This window comes from Canis lupus, chromosome 9 (genome assembly GCF_003254725.2).
Source record: "Canis lupus dingo isolate Sandy chromosome 9, ASM325472v2, whole genome shotgun sequence".
NCBI classification, from domain to species: domain Eukaryota; kingdom Metazoa; phylum Chordata; class Mammalia; order Carnivora; family Canidae; genus Canis; species Canis lupus.
The window spans coordinates 25,611,936-25,633,134 of record NC_064251.1 but is presented as its reverse complement, the minus strand read 5'-3'; the positions used below and the strand labels follow the sequence as shown (position 1 = coordinate 25,633,134).

At 41.5% G+C, this 21,199-nt stretch overlaps 1 protein-coding gene across 2 annotated transcripts in view; it reads left to right on the top strand.

The window, feature by feature from the left end:
• SKAP1 (src kinase associated phosphoprotein 1) overlaps window positions 1-21,199 on the top strand; it is a 287,224-nt gene that overhangs the window by 234,494 nt on the left and 31,531 nt on the right. For both annotated transcript variants that reach the window (XR_004818749.1, XM_025439745.3), the window contains exons 5-9: window positions 2,309-2,386; window positions 3,242-3,325; window positions 6,438-6,562; window positions 8,930-8,993; window positions 11,299-11,490. Coding sequence is in view for 1 of the 2 variants with exons in the window: in XM_025439745.3 (XP_025295530.1) it covers window positions 2,309-2,386; window positions 3,242-3,325; window positions 6,438-6,562; window positions 8,930-8,993; window positions 11,299-11,490 (543 nt within the window). In the remaining variant the exon portion in view is untranslated. The remainder of the gene's footprint in view (window positions 1-2,308; window positions 2,387-3,241; window positions 3,326-6,437; window positions 6,563-8,929; window positions 8,994-11,298; window positions 11,491-21,199) is intronic.

Sequence of the window (21,199 nt, the reverse complement as noted above, 5' to 3'; positions counted from 1 at the left end):
CATTTTTAGGCCTCTAGGAGCAATTTTTGACAGTGCTACAGAGAGGATGAAGTCTCCTCCAAAGGGCTTTCAGAACCATGCCCGGGTCCTGGACCCAGCCACTCTAACCTCAGTGGATCAGTTTCTGTTTTCTTGGAGAGCATTTTCAGAAAGATATTAGAATTTTTAGAGGGGTGGGAGAAATGAAAGGATCCTAGACAAATGAACTTCCCTTTGCTGCTGTTCATCTCATGTGTGCACCCTGAGACCCATCTGGGAGGATTTATAGCAGCCACAGAGTTTGCTAACTGTAGAGCACACAAATGAAAATAGTCCATGAACAAGGAAGTTGACAATAAGGACAAATAGAAAGATTCAGGCACTTTGACACACTAAAAAAGAAAAATTCTTTAGATCTCTATGCTTAAAACTAAGTTTGAAACAGCTAAGAAGCAAAAGGTAATCTTAGTTGCATTTTAAATTGTCTGAAAATGCTCTTTTTAAATAAATTTTTATTTTTTTATTTTTATTTTTTATTTTATTTACTTATTCATGAGAGACACAGAGGGAGACAGAGGCAGAGACACAGGCAGAGGGAGAAGCAGGCTCCATGCAGGGCCTGACGTGGGACTTGATCCCGGGTCTCCAAGATCAGACCCTGGGCTGAAGGCAGCGCTAAACCACTGAGCCACCCGGGCTGCCCCTTTAAATAGATCTTTAAATAAGAAGTGCCAGCTCATAGCCCCCTGCCCCCAAATAAATGTTAGTTATAGTAGATTTCAAAAAACAATTGTGCAATTGAAAAAATGATTTCAACCCCAAACTTTCAATATATTGTATAGGTGACCCAGTTGATTTATATGAGGTTGTGCCTTAATTTGGTTTGTATTTTGTTTGGATTTCTAAATCTATTAAGGGAAACCAAAAGAGCTTTGGTTTTGGAGACTAAAAAAAAATAAACATTAGAACTCTATCAGCCCACTCTCTTTATTTCTCCTAACTAAGAAATACGGGCTTGGGGGCACCTGGCTGGCTTTGTTGGAAGAGCACACAACTCTTGATCTCAGGGTCATGAGTTCAAGCCCTGTGTTGGGTGTAGAGATGACTAAATAAATAAACTTTTATTTTAAAAAAAGATTTTATTTATTTATTCATGAGAGACACAGAGAGAGAGAGAGAGAGAGAGAGAGGCAGAGACACAGCAGAGGGAGAAGCAGGCTCCATGCAGGGAGCCCAACATGGGACTCGATCCTGGGTCTCCAGGATCACGCCCTGGGCTGAAGGCGGTGCTAAACCACTGAGCCACCCGGGCTGCCCAGTAAATAAACTTTGAAAAACAGGTATATGGACTTGTATTTTTTAAAGGGTTTTTGTTGTTCTTGTTTCATTTTATTTTTTGATAAAATGTCCTTTTTTGTCCTTACCCCCTCCCTTCTATAAAATAAGTGTGAGCCCCTGTAGTGAAAGATGGCTCAGGATCTTGACTTCTCAATAAATTTGTACCTAACAAGGCTAACTGAAAGTCAAGGATGGAGAAAGAAAGAAGAAAGAAAGAAAGAAAGAAAGAAAGAAAGAAAGAAAGAAAGAAAGAAAGAAAGAAAGGAAGGAAGGAAGGAAGGAAGGAAGGAAGGAAGGAAGGAAGGAAGGAAGGAAGAAAGAAAGAAAGAAAGAAAGAAAGAAAGAAAGAAAGAAAGAAAGTCAAGGATGTTAGCAGCATATGTTCCAAAGCCGATGGCAGTTCCAGAGTCTTCTCTTGGTATAGGCTCCAACCATTCTTAGACTCTTTCCCATACTTGGACAAAACCAGGATGTGGCACTTACTGCCAATTGAGCCCTTCTTTGTATGAACTTAATATTTATGTTTTTCTTTTGTTGTTGTTTCTTTTTTTTTTTTTTTTAAGAGTGAGTGTATATTGCTCTCACAGAGGTGGTTCCATGTATGGTGAACTCTATCACTCGTTAAGCTTCTCTCTGCTGGTAGAAATTCATTTGACTTTTGATTATCTCAATGTGGATTATCCTATTTGGAGCTTATATCCACAGCAAGCTCTTAATTCTCTAGAGTCCTATTTAGGCTCATATTTAGGCTACTTCCCCTTGTCCAAACTCATGTATGTTTAGATCATTGTAAGTGATTTTAGCATTAGATATAATTAGGAAGAAAGAAAATTTACTTCCCCCATCATACAAAAATTGTTTTATTTTGTACTGTGTTTAAGCTGTTGTGTTTCTGCACCCCCTTCATTAATGTGGATTATCTCAAGGAGCCTAAATAAATGAAAAAATTCTGTCAGGCTTCAACAAAGCATTCTGCTGTTATTCCTTTTAGGAATGGAAGACATCACAAGAGGAGCTCAAGAACTTGATAACATCATCAAGCAAGGTTACTTGGAAAAGAAAAGCAAAGGTACTGACCAGATCCACAGTCCTTAGAATGTTCCAGAAAGGGGAGGGACATGAGGAAAACGAGGGCTAACATAGCAGGTGCTTTTTCTATGACCAATTCTGTGTTTGGGAGATGAATGGCCAAAAAGAAGGCAGGAGAGGAAAAGAAGTCTGGTGTGTAGGCTGAAGAGATGCCTCAAAACCATCAGGATAGGAAACTAGTTCTGCTTTACTCACCTGGTACACAACAGGTGTTTAATAAATACTTGTTGAATGCATGAGTGGTGATATTCTTGTTTTCATCCCTCAGTGTGCTCCCATAGAGTAAAACTATGTTGCCACAAGCGTAATTTTACAACCAATGTGAAGCAACCCAGTTTCACGTTTCAGAGGAGCCCAACCTCGACCCATCACTCACTGGATTAAAATAGATACTGCTATCCTAACTAAGCCCAGGGTCCCAGGTTTAACACTCAAAAGGCAAATTGCTTTCGTACAAAGGAAGAACTTCTCATGCCTGTGTGGCCTGGAGCATCAGTTTGGTTTGCTAAAAGGCACCACATAAAAGTATCATAGAGAATTTGAAAAGTACTAGATGAGATTAGAACCTGAAAGCTATAAAAGAAGATAGATAGTGGGATAGCTGTGAGGGGTCACATCAGGCAAAACCTGTTTAGAATTTGGACCTTTAACTGAGCGAGCCCTCTGGACTCTGAGTCAATATGGGATAGCCTGCGGGAGTGAAAGGGAGAGTTTTACAGTCCATTAACCTAGGAAATAAAACAATAACACACTGGACTGTGTGTTGTTGGACTTTACGGACTCTTCAGTGGTTGTAGTTACCTGAATTTATGTCCCTTACTGCTGTTCTGTTTAGATCATAGTTTCTTTGGATCAGAGTGGCAGAAGCGGTGGTGTGTTGTCAGCAGAGGCCTCTTCTACTACTATGCTAATGAGAAAAGTAAGTGTTCTTCATTTGCACAGCAGCATCTCACTCCTGGATGCAAGCACTTCGTAAATTCTCGAGCACTTAGATCTCATGATAGCAGTCTTTAACTAACACCCATAAACGGACATGCTTGGGAAAAATAGGCTTGGGTAAGTCATACCTTGCCCATGACCAAAAACTCAGATGCCAGTTTAGAAGTTATTTCTCCTTTAAACATTAGGATAGTGTGGTCAGCATATCAAAAGGTTATCTATGGGGCACCCTGGTAGCTCAGTCAGTTAAGCATCCAACTCTTGTCTTTGGCTCAGGTTATGGTCTCATGGGTCATGGGATCAAGCCCCAGGTGGGGCTTTGCTTGAAGCTTCTCTCCCTCTGCCCCTCCCCCCAACTCACATGTGCACTCTTTCTCTCTAATAAATAAATCTCTTTAAAAATAAAATGTTAAAAAAGATAATCTTTTATTATGACTATAACATATTATCAAGGTTGAACACTTTGGCATTCTTTTTTTTAAAGAACCTCCAACTCTTTATAGACATTAACCATATAGTTAAAATATTGAAAAAAATCTGAGAAGGATTTCAACAGCTTAGCAACAGCCCAGAAATAGACCCCTTGAGTCCAAACTCTCTAAGAATATGCTCTCAACTTTATCCTACTGAATACTGGGAAGTAGTCCAGTGGACATCCCTAGAGTCATGGAGTATTGAGACCCAAATGGTTGCTGTGCCCAAGAGACACCCTCCAGCCAGATGGCAGCAGCAGTGAAGTGTTGACTCAAGCCAGAGGCAGCTTCTTAATGAGCCACCACTGAGTCAATCAAGCACAACACTCATATGCTATCCCTAGAAGACTTCCCAACCATGCTTAACACAGTCGCTAAGTTCCTGAGAGGGAACAGGATATAAGCACAAATATGAGTCAGCTACAACTAAATACAAGTTAAAAATGATTATTGTAGGGACGCCTGGGTGGGTCAGCTGTTAAGTGTCTGCGTTCAGCCCAGGATGTGATCTTGGAGTCCCAGGATCGAGTCCCACATCAGGCTCCCTGCCTGGAGCTTGCTTCTCCCTCTGCCTATGTCTCTGCCTCTCTGTGTGTGTGTCTCTCTTATGAATAAATAAATAATCTTTTTAAAAAATTATTATTGTAAATGAACACAAACCTTCAAAGAAGGGGTACCCTCCTGCAGACTCTAACTAGCCACAGGAATAATTCTACGAAGCAAGAGAAAAAGAAAAGCAACACATCAGTTCTTGTGGAGGCCTTCCTTGGGCTCTAATTCCTTGGCACAGAGGCTCATAATTCAGAGTAAACCCTTCCTTTTCCTTCCAATCATTCCCTGTTACTCCTCTCTTTGTTCCTTCCCAGGATTAGGCATCTTCCAATGCCTAGATGTCCAGTCTAGGGAATAATCAGATATCTACCCAATTGCCTTTGGACTTCCTATACTTTTGGAATTAAGGTAGCTGAAAGAACTGCAGCTTTGCTAAATGACCTGGCATCCTTAAGATTTGCCCTTGGGCGTCAAGGCAATTGATTCACCCTGCCTCTCTGCCTACCACAGGTATCACTGACTTCCTCTTCTTCTTCTTCCTCCCTCTTATATTCCTCAGAGACCTTCCCATCTAGGGGTGAAATGTGAAGCCCCCTTCACAATCCATAGCCACAGAGCTCAAACCCTAAGTAACACACCCCCAGCTTTCCTTCCAACCCCCAGACCACTCTTCAACCCAGAAACCACAATTTCTTCCCTGAATTCTAGATGTACAAGCCAGCCAGGTGCTATTTGCTTATTTTAAACCTTCAAACTAATATAACATTTATATCATTGTAAAATGTTCTTCACTTCCAAAAAAAAATGTTCTTCACTTCCCATGCATTTAAATAAGTGGTTGGCATATCTGAATATAAAACCAGGTATCACATTCATTCATTCAGAATCCTCTATACTCAAGGTGAGAGAGCGGGAGAGGGAGAAACTTGGAGACTTTTATGGACCATTTTGCCGTCAGAGTGAAATAAAACCTGGTGACCAAAGAAACAACAAAACATTTAGTGGCCAGTTAGAACAAGGAGAGATACTTTAACAAAAAAGATTCTGGTGTCAAAAAGCACTGTTGCATGGCTCCCTTCTCGCCAGTTACTTCTTATTGTGCCCAAGACATTTTCTTAGTAAGTATAGAGTGTTTGTGTATTTCTTTTAGCTCAACCAGGTAAGGATAGAGTCTTTTTCTTTTCTTTTCCTAATACTGTCAACCCACTGCCACCTTATCATCATCATCCTCAAAAAGCATGTATTAAGAAATCCATTTCACATGGTAACAGGACACAAATCATCACCCAGACGCTGTGGTTCCACTCTTCTGTATTCTCTGCCTGAACCACACCATGAGGACAGAAAACCATCGGGAACCAACCGCCTCTTTTCCCATTCCTAATATTTTATTTTTTAAAAAGGGGAGTTACAGGCAAAATGGTCTCTCCTCTCCTTCACTTAGAGCCCTGTCCCTCCTTCGTCATCACCCAGTGATACTTAACAGAACCCTGCTACTTCCCAATTTGACCTCTGGGAAGGGGGGATAAAATATGGAGTTTTAATTATGCTCCCTCTAGCACCAATTCCCACCTGACCAGCAGTGGGGGAGAGCAGTCTAGCCCAAATGCTACAGAGGGCATAGGGAGAGAGTCTGGGAACTCCTCATGCCCCCTGTGCTGCTGTCCACCCCCCCTCAAACGTGAGCTCTGCTGGCCCTGATAATAACATGCTGCAGTTCTATAATAGCCTTCAAGAGCCTCACGTTTACAGCCACTCTCTCCCTGTTGTAATAATTCCTTCCTTCTGTTATTATAGATCTCTTAACATTCTAATAAATTCTCTGTCTCTGTTGTACTCTTTTGGCAAAATAACCTTTCATGTTGCATTTCCCTAGCTTGGCAGTGATCTCTGCCTCACTGTCACAGTAGCCTCTTCTTAAGCTTCTTTAATAACCTTTCCTTGACTGTTGTGGTTCCTCAGGGATGTAACAGCTGTTTCCGTGCTTTTATTTTACATACCAGAGAAGATGCCTTCCTTTGGCGGTTGCATCTCTCTAGGGATACAGGGAGCTTTCCTGTCTTGCAGGCAAGCAGCCCAAAGGGACCTTTCTCATTAAGGGCTACAGTGTACGGATGGCCCCCTACCTGCGAAAAGATTCCAAGAAAGAATCCTGCTTTGAACTGACCTCCCAGGATAGGCGCAGCTATGAGGTAGGATGAGCCGAGGAGATGATGGTCCTCATTTGTGTTGTAATTTCATTCCATGCTGCATGTGAGCTGGGGTGCTATGCTGGGTTCCATCCTTTCTTTGTTACCTGTTCATTTCTTACCAGGACCTTCTTTCTTGACATGTCTTCACCTTTGTTATGTGATGCCCTCCTTCCTCCTCTGTATTGTCACTCTCATCCTAGATACTGCTTTTGGTTGGCTTCCGACTTTTCACCCCTCCCCTTCCCAGTCTCACTCCATAGGTGAGAGTCTTGTCTATTGCAGCACATAATCCAATTCCTTATTCATCATCCCTGATTTCACACCTTCAATTTCCATCCTTTTTATTTTTTAACAGACTACCTTCACTTCATTCCATGAAAGCCAGAAAAAAGAAAAATCTGACAGTAGAATGAAAAATAAGTTATTTTCCCATATTCATCTTGCTATCCCAAATAATCTTCCTGTGTGTAGAAGCATTGCATATCTCTAGAAGGACTCCTAAGACATGGGTGACAATTGAGTAGTAACAGTGATAACTGGAAGGACTAGAGTACCTGGATTGGGGTGAGAAATGCTTATTTTTCAATGTGTTCATTTTTTTATATTTGACAAATATAGTAGGCAATATTATAAGCAAGACATTTATTAGCTAAAGCAATAAAAAATTCTGACTATAGGAATGTCATGATTTTCTCTGAAAATATATTTTACATGTGTCTGTGTATATATACACACACACATACACACACAAATGTTGTTTCCCGCTTGTTGGTCATTTTTATCTTATCATGATTTTACTAAAACAATGTGGAAAAACATTAGCTAACTTATGAGAAAGAGAAAAGCCATGCTAAGGTTAATATTAACCACTTGAGTAAACTTTTGACTATTCAAATGCTTCTCAGTACTTGTCCCTTTATATTTCTATGGTATCTTAAATCTCATTTTGATAAAACGACCTAGGTCTTTAATATGGAATTTCAAAAAAGATTTTTTTATTTAAACTAAACTTTTATAAAGAGTCCTTAATAAATAAATATATATATATATAAAACAGATGTATGCGCTGGGTCTGTATCTAAGTTATTTTTATTATTCAGTATTGATGGTGCCTCCTTCACATAAAAATTTATTTGACAAGTCTAAATCAATTTCCTTAGACATTTCTTATGTAAATGAGTTTTTATGAAATCAAGAATGATAATGTCTATTAATAAGTATTAAGCAGGAATCTAGGTTTCTTATACGGCACATATCTTTATCTTACCCTAATGGCCAGATAATAAAAATGTTTTTCGGGAAGAGTCATTTCAAGTTGATTCATTTAAAATAAAAAATTACTAAGTCTTGATGCTTGACTGACTTGTTTTGTGAATCAGAATATAGAGTTTGTTTACTTCTTCTATTCTTTGGCCCATTGAATCCAAGTCATTATCACGGTCTGTGGATTCTTCCTCTACAATATCCTTTGGATCTTCCCCTTCTTATTCCCACAGCCGTCACAATACTTGTCCCAACCACGTCCCCCAGAGGACCTGCTAAATAGCCTTCTAGATGGTCTTCTGTCTCCAATTTCTCCCTTTTCTAATCCCTTTTACCCACAACAATTGAAAGAATCTCCCACGCCTTTTGCTTAGAATTTACAGCTTCCTATTGCCTACATTTCAACTCCTAGTACTCAGAGCCCCTTCACCAACTACCCCCCCCCCCCGCCCCCGACCCCTGACCCAGAACGCTCCAGCACCACCTGTTCCTGGTCTTCTGTCTGGCTGATCTGCCTACCCTCCCCAATACACAGTGGTCTCACACCTCATCTTCTGCACATGGTTCCCTCCACCAGGCAGCTTCCACCAACTCTTTCAAAATCCAACCAAAACAGTATTACTTTCTCAAGCTTCCCGGGCTTCCTCTAGGCTGCTGTGCTCTCTCAGCATCCTCTTAGCATCCAACTGTTTTCAGATGCACCTACTTTGAATTGTTTCCATTTCAAGTGTGTATATCCTGTCTCCATAACTGAACATTGTTCTTTGAAATCAGGAGTTTTAGTTTGCTTTTTCTTTCTGTAAACTTTTCTCAAAAAAATGCCTGATGAATGCATGGATAATCGAATGAATGCACGTGAACATGAAGGTCTGGACCCAAACAGTAGTCCATATGGGCTATACAGAACTACTGAAGGGAAATAACACTTTGAGTAAGATTTTGATTTTTTTTTCTCTAAATATTAAGCAGACAGCAAATCCTGAGCTTTCAACCTGACTCTGCAACTTGGCCCACAAAGCTCTTCTCTTTGAACCTCCCTATAGGATTCATGGAAATTTTATGAATTCATAAAGGTGATAAATTAATTCACTAATTTTTCTCTAGTTTACAGCTGCTAATCCAGCTGAAGCCAGGGACTGGGTGGATCAAATAAGTTTCTTGTTAAAGGGTAAGTACCATTATTACAGAAACAATACTTAAGTGGATTTGCAGTTGAAGTTATATTGCATAAATATAACCCACAGGCTTCAATCTATTTTTTCTGTTCATTCTCCCTTCTACCATTCCTTATATTATAACAACAAATAGTACCATGTATGAACCAGAAGGTAAACAAACCATCAACCTGGAGATGACCACTGTAGTATTCATAATCACTAGAAAAGGAGATTATGAAAACCAGCTCAACTCAATTAGATATCTCCCAGCCCCTTATATTCCTTTTCTTTTTTTAATTTTTATTTATTTATGATAGTCACCCAGAGAGAGAGAGAGAGAGAGAGAGAGGCAGAAACACAGGCAGAGGGAGAAGCAGGCTCCATGCACCGGGAGCCTGACGTGGGATTCGATCCCGGGTCTCCAGGATCGCGCCCTGGGCCAAAGGCAAGCGCTAAACCGCTGCACCACCCAGGGATTCCCCAACCCCTTATATTCTGGAAAGGGAATTCATATCAAATGTAAAGTCATCTAGATGTAATTTAGGTCCCAAATCTTCTTGTTTTAAACTTAACAGAAAGTAGAAATCTAATCAAGGTGGCCTTCATGACCATTTGACATTAAAAGCAAATTGTTCTTTCCCAAACCACAATAAAATATTCCTCACCTTGGGATGGGAAGAGTCCTGCCTGAAGAAGTTAAATGACCGCTCTTAGAGTACCCTCTGCTGGCCAGCCTGCAAGCGCAGCAGTGACAGTGGCCCAGGAAGCCTTATCTGGGAGTGGCCTGGCAGGTAGAAGCAGCCTACTTGAATCTATCACTTGGCATCAGATAACCCATGATACACCATCATGGCAGAACTCGGCTGCTGAAGAAAGGCAGAAACACCAACTTTGTTCATGGCCCAAGTCCTAGAGAGAAACACATCAGCCTAAAAACACCAAGCCTTTTCGCCTCTGTTTTTTATTCTGCTATAAGATTTTATTGTGGATAAAAAGAAGGAAGCACCAGAGCTTTAATTACAAGAATTGCCTATTTTACTCAGTTTATGCCTTTGCTTTCACAAAAACAAACTATTGCATCTACCAAGAGCGTCACGTATAATAGACTGGAACTAGGCAAACATGAACATTGATGGCAAGACTACAGGGTACACTCTCATCTAGGTGCCTTGGATTTATGCGTGTAATATACCCCTAAGTGTGTAAACCTCAATAAAACTCAAAGCAGCTTTATTGAGCTGTACCCTGTGGTACTTTCAGAATCCCACATTGAAGAAATTATTCATTCCATTTTATTTTAAAACAAACAAAATAATAACATATGGTTTAAGCCACAAATGTGTCTTTGATCCCTTCCTCATATGATGTGGCACCAGAATTCAGATGAAAATTGTTGCAAAATCTTTATTAAATGCCTAATCAAGCCAAACAGTTTTATTGTGTTTTGAAATGAATGTCGGATGTCTCTCTCCATCCTTTCCTTCCCCAGAGTACCCTGACTGCACTCGCCCATCCTGCAGAGGCCCCTCAGCAGGGTTTCAGAGAGCATTCTGTACTAGACATCAGAGAGCGAACCTTCCCAGTTCCCCATTAAAATAAGAAACCAATCTCCCTCTCTGGCCCTGTGCTCCCCAGTGCTGTAATGGCTCCATATCCTTTCTGGAATGACCCACTTTGAGGTCAGCCAGACTGTACAGTTGCAAAAGGACATGGTAACCACATGGCTCAGCCATTCCATTTGGTCTTGTACTACTATAATATTTTTCTGTATCTCACTTTCTCTTCTTCCACCCTTGCTGGTTTTTCTCTTTATAAACAAACTTGCCTGACATTCTGCAGTAAGATCATGGGGGAGATGAGCTTCTGACAGCTCAGCTACCTTCAGGAAGCCACCATAGCTCCCAGGGTTCTGCGCATCCTGTGGAGCCACAGGCCATCACTCACCCTTCTAGTTCTCTACTTGGCAACAGTACACGGTACACTGGCATTTCCTCTTCTGGCCTCATTTTCATCCCTTCACTTCATGTGCTTATTCGCACACTCATCCTTTTCAAAGCTGCTTCATCCTGATCAAGTTTTATTGCATGGAAGGATTTATGTTGATAGTTTAAACCTGACACAGTGCTAGTCTGGCCTTTTCTGTAGATTTCCTGGCACCACGGCTCACGTTAGAAATAACAGCACTTAACCTAGCGTTTCACTTTCTTTTGACATATTTTATTCTCATCCCTCCACCTCCTTCTCCCTCTTTCCTTCCCTGCCTTTTTCTTTCCTTTATCTCTCCACCGTGATTCATTCTCACCTCTGCCCTGGCAGATCTGAGCTCCTTAACCATTCCCTGTGAAGATGAGGAGGAAGAGGAGGAAGAGGAAGAGACGTATGATGATATTGATGGCTTTGATGCCCCAAACTCCGGTTCCCAGTGCAGACCTATCATCTTGCCTGGGAGTATGGGGCCAAAAGAGCCCACAAAGGAGACAGAAGATGATATTTATGAAGTCTTACCAGGTGAGAAATTTTATCTTCTGATTATCTTCCATTGAAATTTTTGACCTGGTAGAAGAATGTAAGTTTGAAACCTCCAGAGGAAGCCAAATCTCTGAAGAAAAGAACATAGGGAGGGATGCCTGGGTGGCTCAGTTGTTGAGTGCCTGCCTTCGGCCCAGGACGTAATCCTGAAGTCCCTGGATCGAGTCCCACATCAGGCTCCCTGCATGGAGCCTGCTTCTCCCTCTGCCTGTGTCTCTGCCTCTCTCTTTCTCTGTGTCTCTCATGAATAAATAAATAAAATCTTAAAAAAAAAAAAGAAGAAGAAGAAGAAGAAGAGCATAGAGAAGCTTCATTGAAGCTTCCATGATTCCCACCCAGTACAGAAGTTCTCCCTTGCTCTGGGAGCAAGATGACTTGATCAGGGAGTGTCTTTCACCTTTGCCATGTGAAGTAATTTATTACATATGTTGACAAGATTAAAGAGTCAAGACTACTCAGGTTGGCCTTCACTGGTTTACTCTGGATCTTTAAGTGGGTCACCAAAACGCTCTAGTTTCAACTTCTTTTCTTTGTAAATGTGAAAATAATATAAAGTCACCTCAAAATGAGGAAGGTGATCAAAAGTCTATAGGAATACAGATAAGTGCTGGCAAACTTTGTCAGTAGCCTAAGACCCTGATAGAGTACAACTCATTAGTACTTAGTTCATATATACCACAAATCTAATTGCATCTCCTATGCATAAACCTGTTTCCTCAGCCCACCATCACAGCAGGCCCATGTACATATTTCTTTTCTTCCAAAGGCATGGTAACCGGCATTTCAAAAAATGTATAGTCATCAGTGCTTCCGCATAGCCCCTTCTTGTGGGAACAAGAGCAGCTGTCGAATGGTGCAGAGCACAGTGGGGGTCAGACTGTGGAAAACCGAAGCCTGAGCCTTTTAATTGTGAGGTAGTTAGACCACAGGAACGCTGAATCTTCAAGTCCATTCAGAAAGATCGCTCCTGTGGAAATTTGCCAGGAGTTCAGTGCTCTGCTGAGAAATTCGAGTTAAGCCAAAATTTATAGCAGTTTAAACCTCAATCCCAGATGAACTTAGGAACATAGGTGAATCTAAGGCCCCCTAATGACAGGACTGGTTGCTAAAAAGCCAGGGTCAGCAAGCAACCTGCATTTCAGGGATTCCTAAGAAGAGGGTCTGACCCTGTCAATGCTACATTTATCTCTTCCCTTGGGGGGGTGGGGGAGGAAGCTACGTCATTGCTTCCTGAGTCAAGGAGCAAGGCTGTGGCCCCATGTCTCCTTCTTGCTGAGGACCTCACCCACCTCCCCACCACCAAGGAGAGCCTGCTACTTCCCCTAGCACTTCCAGCCTCTGCCAGCCCGACTTCCCCAGCCTTTTTGTTGTGTTTTATTATGCAAATGATATCTTGGTTGAGGTCGAGCCATTTCTTGTGTCTGAAGTTAAAAAAAAAAATGATAATTTCCTCAGCAAGTCATCGTCGTTAATGAAGTTTTACAAAAACAGATACAACCAAAGGAAAATAAAATTTCACAGGTGATAAATTTTTCCAATTTCCCTGGCAGAATTCGATAGGATTGTTAAATTAAGAGTGAAGGTGTCTGTTAGAAAGCAACGAGCAGTGATGGGTAATTTTATAGAGTGGAAAATTGAATCAAATTGCTACATTAAAACACAGCTCCTCTGAGAATCTTCCCTTTCACAGTCTGCTCCATTGCAACAGCAGGGTGCAGAAATGGATCTAATTCACAACACTCCCTAAAAGGAGATATACTCCTCAACTTGGCCAGAATCTTCTTAGGGAGCTCACATTCTACTCACTGTCATCCAGGCTGGGGGGAAATATCCAGGTGACACACCACTTTGGGTTACAGCTGTGGAAGAGTGCTCTGGGAAAACCTCGCTGAACCACTCAGCCTTCTGGGGAGCAAAGAAGGGCCTTTTCATGCACAATGTTTAGTTCTCAAAGGAACCAGGGAAGAGAGGCCTGATGCTCAGAGGCACAGAGCAAAGGACAGGAAAGAGAGGAGCCTTGGGAAATGAGATGAGTTTGGAACCATCACCTTCCACCCAGGCAATGGGTCGATGAATGTATAATTGGCTTCTTAAAGACCATCCTTCCCTTGCCTCCTTAACTCCTACCCTGGGCCATCCCCGCACTGCCTCAGAAATTCACATCAATTCAGGTGTTGGAGTGGACTCCAAGGGCATGGAGACTGGTCTGATTTCCCAAGGAAAGCCACTTAGCCTATGCTCACAACTGTCCCTTGAAAGTGAGGAAGGCCACCCAACAGGAGAGCCAGAGACTCTCTTCAGGTTAGGGAAACTGCAGCTAACTTGCTTATAAGTGTCCAAAAAAATCTGTTCCCAGCCAACACGTTCTTTCCTGAAAGCTTCTAGCCATCACAGGTTTTAGAAACCGCATTGGGGGTGGGCTATATTGATACTTAATAATGATATGAATATTTTAGCACCTAGTCTTTATCACCCATACCACTTCCCACCCATACCACTCAGCTTGTTGCTTCTGGAATTTTCTGTTCATTATACATGTGCTACAATACCAGTCCCAGAGGAATTGAAAGGGAATACGAGGGCACCTGACACTGCCTACCTTCTGCTGCTAACTCACAAGATCTTACTGAGCAGCAGCATATGAGAAACAGCAAGGTATGGCTGGTAAGAGTACTGGCTCTAAGTCAGAATGGACCTCTTCAGCCACCTGCTAGTTGTGAGATCTTGAGCAAGTTCTTTGCCCTCTCTGTATGTGATTTTCCCACCTGTACAATGGGAATAACAGTAGTACCTATCATGGAGGGAGTCTGTGAGTAGCCTAGAGCTAGAGTTTGTAAACCACTTAGAACAGAGCCCTGGCATACAGTGAGTACTCAATAAATGCTGGCTATTAGGAATTTGGTGCTGTTTGAGTAGGAATTGTTGCCTCCTTGAAAAATTGAGGGATGGCTAGTTCCCCGCCTCCACCAACCAAACCTGAGACAGTCCAGTTGGACATTTTCAGCTATATGTATGAAGCAGGTGAAATTGAAAATCCTCAGCATATGGAATGTGGAGTGCACCTTCTGCTCAGGCCTGTTTTTACTGCAAGGACAGGTGCTGGGTAGAGGTATGGCCAACGGTAACATTGGATTGTGCTAACACTGCATACCCATCAAAAGTCAAATGACTGGGGCTTCTAACATTTGTTTCATTGTAACAGGTAAATGCCTTTTGCAGAGAATCCTTAGTAGCATTCTGCTACTCCTTCCTCTTTGGTCTGGGGCCTACACAAGCCTCATTGTCTCAATGGGAAGGCCATGTACATGAGATCTCCCTTTCAGAGTATAATTTCAATGGTCTTCCTAGTAGAGAGAAAAGTGCTCATAACACATACACATACAGTCAATACAAAAACTTTTTTTCCTAATCAAAATAATATATGGGTCATCAAATTAAATGCACTACATCACATTGATTATGGGATAATTAGCATTTGCTACGTAGCTGGCACTGTCCTTCCCATGAGGGAAAACCAGAGCACTCAAGGTTTTCAGCCAAGACCGCAAAAATGTTAGTCCTGGGTTAGTATGGTTTCAAGGTTGGTATCCGGTGGGATTTCTGAACATCCGTGTTGAGCATAGGGGGCCCTTGACTTTTAAGATCTCATTTGCAGTAGATTAAACTATAGAGAATTACCACAAGGAAATACTGAAGCAATACATGCAAGATGGGAGGCTTCTCTGAGCTTTCTCTCACCCCTCCCGGACTATTTGACCAGCTAGACCAGGCCCAGTTTTGTAATTTGATATTCCATAAAAGGACAACTTTTATCAGGTTTCACTTTCTCTGGGGCCTCAAAGCTGGAATCCAGCAAGGTGCCCGAGACCATTGTGCAGCTTTAACTGGGGCCTTGTAGCAGCTGCTGTGACAACAGAATCTGGCTGTGTTCTCAGGAGAGATTTTAGGAGAGCAAAAGGGAAGAGAGACAATGATTTCTCCCTAGGAATTTCTGTGTGCATTCTGACACTGCCCACACTGCCCCGGAGGGTTGTTCAGACCCAGAAATCAGATTGCTTTATAATAAAGCATATAACTGGGTTGTTTTTTTTTTTAATTTGAGTCAAATGGAAACAAGCATTCTATGGAATTATCTTCCCCCCTTTACTGTTATCCAGATGCACAGGAAGAAGAAATGGTGAGAGTAGGTCTAAGGAAAGAAAAAAACAGATACCAAGAACACAAAGTTTATGAAGAAAGGGATTTTCAGTTTCACAGAAAAGCAACAGCACTCCGTGGGGGGCAGAGGGGAGTATCCACGCATCAATGCCATCAGCAGGCCTGAGCTTCCTAGCGGTTTCTGTCTCTCACTCCCCTGAACACTGGGCCTAGCCATGAGGTGGTGTTTGGCCAGCACCAAAACCAGAATCATGCTTGGGTTTTTTCATCTAGAATATCTTGCCTGAGCTCAGCCTCTGAATCTGCTCTCCTCCGCATTCTGCTCAAACATGTCTCCTTAGTGACACCTTCCCAGATACTCAACTAGAATTGAGCTCTGTTACAGCCCTTACCACAGTGATTTGTATTCAGGTCTTTCTCCACCAATTAGTAGGTGCTCAATTATTATTTGTGAAATTAAATTCAGCGCATTCCAAGTGTTGCAGTTAGCACAAATTGGATTTAATATCGTGTACATCAAGACCCATACCACAGAGATAGGATGCAAATATTCTGAGGTAACAGTTGAGATTAAAAACTATACAACAGAGAATTAAGTGTGTTATTAGCATCTTGCTCATATTTTCTGTGTTGTCTGAAGAGGTGCTGTGGCATTCACAGATTTATAGTATATCTGTGCATGCAGTGGAGTGGTTTCTGTTCCCACTTTTCTGCATGCTCTCTTCTCTGAATCTATCTGCATTTCTCTTGCATCTGTCACCAGAGCACCTTGACATCTGGTTGCACATTGATACATTTGGCATTTTTTAAGCTTCTGTCACCTTGCTTTGTTTGAGGAAAGTGATTTCCCTCTTTCTGACCCAGTCATTTTTTTTTAAATGTTGTTCTCAGTTTAGCCAACATCAGAGCAGCACTTCAGAAAGGAGCCAGGTGTCATGGGAAGCTGGCTCCTCTCTGTGTCTCTGCGATGGAGTCAGTGTCCTGTTCCTTTCAGCCTCTCATTAGTGTCCCTGACATTGTGCCAAGAGTGTTGATTGAAATCAACTCTCTGGATACTGATGCTCATTTGTGATGCCCCATGGTTCTCTTACACGTTCACAAGCTAACAGAATCTTCCTCAACTGTTTTCCCAGTTGAGATGAGATATTTGGGAATCAAGTAGAGCATTTAATGTAATAAGTGGACAGTAATCTTTAGAGGTTAATTTGTTTAAAACCTATGTAAGGTTGGGGTCCCATATGCCCTGTTAGGAGCAAGGACCATTATAATCTATTACTGTTTAAAGTTGAGCTAGCACATAAATTTTAATTCTCTCTTAAATGAAGATGTATTCTAGTAGATGTAATGCTAAAATGCCTAATAATATTCTTATAAAGAAGTTCAATAAGCTCTTTAGCCTAAAGAAGAAAATTTTTTTCAAAATAATCTCTTTGAAATTGAAGGTTCATTTTACAGATGAAAAAAGAAAGAGAGAAATCTAGCTGTTTAGCCCACCCTCTTTCATGAGCAAAGAGACATTTCTTTCTGTTGCCATCTAATTGGTTTTCTCGACTTTGGAGTTTGAAAGATACCAGTTTGATTTCATTGAAGGATCCAAGATAAAGTGTCTGCCTCTCTGTATTGTGCTCTCTGCAGCTAGGAAGGTGCTGAGAGCTGCTGCCTTTCACACCAGCTCTGGAGAGATTGCCTTCACTATGTGATGGCACCTCCATACTCACACTTTCAAAGGCACAGCACCCAGACTCTCACATCAGTAGCTAGGCTTCTCGACTTGAGTCCACTTTCAGCCACCCGGGAAGGTCAGCGTTGGATAGAACAGATGTGGGGATTAGAGCTTCCCTGTTCACATCCATCATGGAAGAGGTTAGTAATGGTGGTAAATGATATATAAGATCAGTGTTCTGCTTGCTTTCTAGGTGACTCCACAGGCGCAATGGAAATCAGAGTATTTGGTCTGGAATTGAACTGCATAGAACAGATTTTTATTTTTCCCATTTTTGTATCATGACTAGATTAAGTGCTGTTGCCTGAAAGGATAAAGGAATCAAGTTTAGTTTTCATTTTTATCATTGCAAATACATTTACATTCTCCTATTTTACAAATGCAAAGAGCAAGCAAGCCACTTTCAATAATTTATTTTAAAATCAATGCTAATGAGGTTATGTCTCGTCAGTGGCCGAGTTTTACAATAAAGTCTGATTTATTTAGAAAAGATCTTTGGTGTAGCTTCCCATCTAATGGTGGTGGGAAGGAGGTGGAGTCACAAGCACGGTGACCCTCCAACTTCGGATCCAATTTGTAATTCACAGCGGAGATCTGACCCAATTTACATTGATTAGAATTGGGAGGAAGAGACATCTGTGCACAGACAGCAGAGGTAGAATAAACCATCTCTGCAAAAGTGCCTAAGCACAGCAAATTATTGGTCTTTGTGATTGAGTTGTTTGGTATCAGCCGAAGAGATGCTCTCTGTCCAAATTGTTGCGTATCTCTAAAACTGAGGCCATACCAACTCTTCTTTTAATGTTTTCAATCCTGTGAAATTGGTCCCAAGTCAAAAAGGAAAAGCATCACAGCAGAGGAAGGAAGGAAGTGGGCAAGTAATAGGAAGACAATGTGCAAAGAATGATGTTTAACGTGATTTATTTCAGCAAGATCTATTTCCGATATTCGGTTTCACTTCTCCATTATCTCACATCTTTATTCCTCATGGTGGCAGGGGAGGGGGGATGGGGGGAGCACTACAGGTAGTAAGGAATTCTCTGCTGTGAGGCCATATGTGAAGGTAAGAAGAGTTGAGTTCTTTTCCCACAGAATCTTGTAGGGCAAATATATATTATATATACAATAATTTTTTAATCTTAGTAACATATGACTCATTTCCCCAGAATATCAATCCCTTAATTTTTATTTTTGCAGGGAAATGTATCATTTTGTATGTGAAATCAATAACTTCTTTAATGTTCTATAATGCTCCAACATGTTTGTGCTGTCTCTTCTTACTTACGAGCTCAGAGTTTACTTCCCCCATTCTGACATACCTGAATTCATATTGCCCTATAAAACATATTTTAAAAAAAGAAAGGTGATCCCTGGGTGGCTGAGCAGTTTAGTGCCTGCCTTTGGCCTAGGGCATGATCCTGGAGAACCAGGATCGAGTCCTGCGTCGGGGTCCCTGTGTGGAGCCTGCTTCTCCCTCTGCCTGTGTCTGCCTCTCTCTGTGTGTCTCTCATAAATAAATAAATAAAGTCAAAAAAAAAAAAAAGAGAGAAAGAAAAAGAAAGAGAAAGAAAGAAAGAAAGAAAGAAAGAAAGAAAGAAAGAAAGAAAGAAAGAAAGAAAGAAAGAAAGAAAGGGGGTGCAGTCCTGGTGGTTCAACGGTTTAGCGCCGCCTTCAGCCCAGGGCGTGATTCTGGAGAACCAGGATCAAGTCCCACGTCGGGCTCCCTACATGGAGCCTACTTCTCCCTCTGCCTGTGTCTCTGCGCCTCTCTCTCTCTCTCTCTCCCATGAATAAATAAATAAAATCTTAAAAAAAAAAAAAGGGACCCCTGGGTGGCTCAGCGGTTGAGCACCTGCCTTCAGCTCAGGGCCTAATCAAGCCCCACATCAGGCTCCCTGTGAGGAGCTTGCTTCTCCCTCTGTCTATGTCTCTGCCTCTCTCTCTGTGTCTCTCATGAATAAATAAATAAAATCTTTATAAATAAATAAATAGATAGATAAATAAGTAAATAAATAAATAAATATTTTTAAAAATTAAAAAAAAAGGAACTGTCCCCAGGCCAGCTCCTCAAAAGTTTCATTTATTGGCATAACTATGGGGAAACAAGCGAGGTAAGTGTCCCAAGACCCAGGAAGAGAAAGTAAATGTGGACCAAAAAGACCTAAGTATTCAATCTTTAAGAAGTTGCTTACTATGCCCCATTAATTGTGTGTGTGTGTGTGTGTGTGTGTGTGTGAGAGAGAGAGAGAGACAGACAGACAAAGAGATAGAGACAAAGATGATGAAAAGGAAAATAGCAACTGTGTTTTTACTCATCTTACTCCACGTATAAAATGGCTTAATATGGGACGCGTGGGTGGCTCAGCAGTTGAGTCCTGCCTTTGGCTCAGGACGTGACCCCTGAGTCCCGGAATCAAGTCCCACATCAGGCTCCTTGCATGGAGACTGCTTCTCCCTCTACCTGTGTCTCTGCCTCTCTCTCTGTGTCTTTCATGAATAAATAAATAAAATCTTCTTTAAAAATTGGCTTAATAGGGATCCCTGGGTGGCGCAGCGGTTTGGCGCCTGCCTTTGGCCCAGGGCGCGATCCTGGAGACCCGGGATCGAATCCCACGTCAGGCTCCCGGTGCATGGAGCCTGCTTCTCCCTCTGCCTATGTCTCTGCCTCTCTCTCTCTCTCTCTCTGTGACTATCATAAATAAATAAATAAATAAATAAATAAATAAATAAATAAATAAATAATAAAAAAAAATTGGCTTAATAGGGGGATCCCTGGGTGGCTCAGCGGTTTGGTGCCTGCCTTCGGCGTAGGGCCTGATCCTGGAGTCCTGGGATCGGGTCCCGCGTCTGGCTCCCTGCATGGGGCCTGCTTCTCCCTCTGCCTATGTCTCTGCCTCTCATGCCTCTCTCATGAATAAATAAATAAAATCTTAAAAGAAAAAAAGCAACATTGAGGAGTGAGAAGATAATACAAATGAAAAATACAAATGATAATACAAATTTTTAAAAATGGCTTAATATGATTCTGGTACTCATGCTTTCTTATAAAGGTCCAATTCCCATGGTAGCAGATAGTATGAAGTCTGAGAGGAAACAGGTTAATGAGGGCACAAAACAGGCCAATCATGTTGTGACTTTGACCATATAAACACTTGATTGGAGTTAGACAATAGCACTGACTTATAACCCATTGTGTACCTGCAGCAATTAATTAAAAGACCATTCCAACTGCCCTCAGGAGCTTACACTCTAATGAACAAGGCAGGCTGAATAACAACAATAAAAAGATAACTGCAAGCCCCAAGTACTAGGAACATAAAATTACTTACATGACCAGCTTCTGCTACAGCTGAACAAAACCTGATACATTAAGGACTAATTAATCATGGAGGGTTTAAACACGTGCTTAGCTACACACACACATACACACACACACACACACACACAGTAACTCTGGATGCTTACACAGAGATAATACATTTAGAAGAGAATTCTAGAAGGAGAAGAGAAATATAGCTTGAGGGAAAGGATCAGGATTCTAGTGATAGGTGCCTAAATAATCCAGTGGATTGAAAGCTCCACAAGGGCAGGGACCCTGCTTATCACCTATCACTGCATCTGCTGTTTCTAGAGAGGCACCTTGCATATAATAAGCACTTAAAAATGTTTATGAATGAATGAATGAGTAGGGAAGGAGAGGGCCAGTTTGGAGATGCGAGATGATTTAAAAAAAAAAAAAGAAGAAGAAGAAGAAGAATTGTTTCCTTGAAAAGAAAAAGATGAGCTCTGAGAAAGCAGATCCACCAG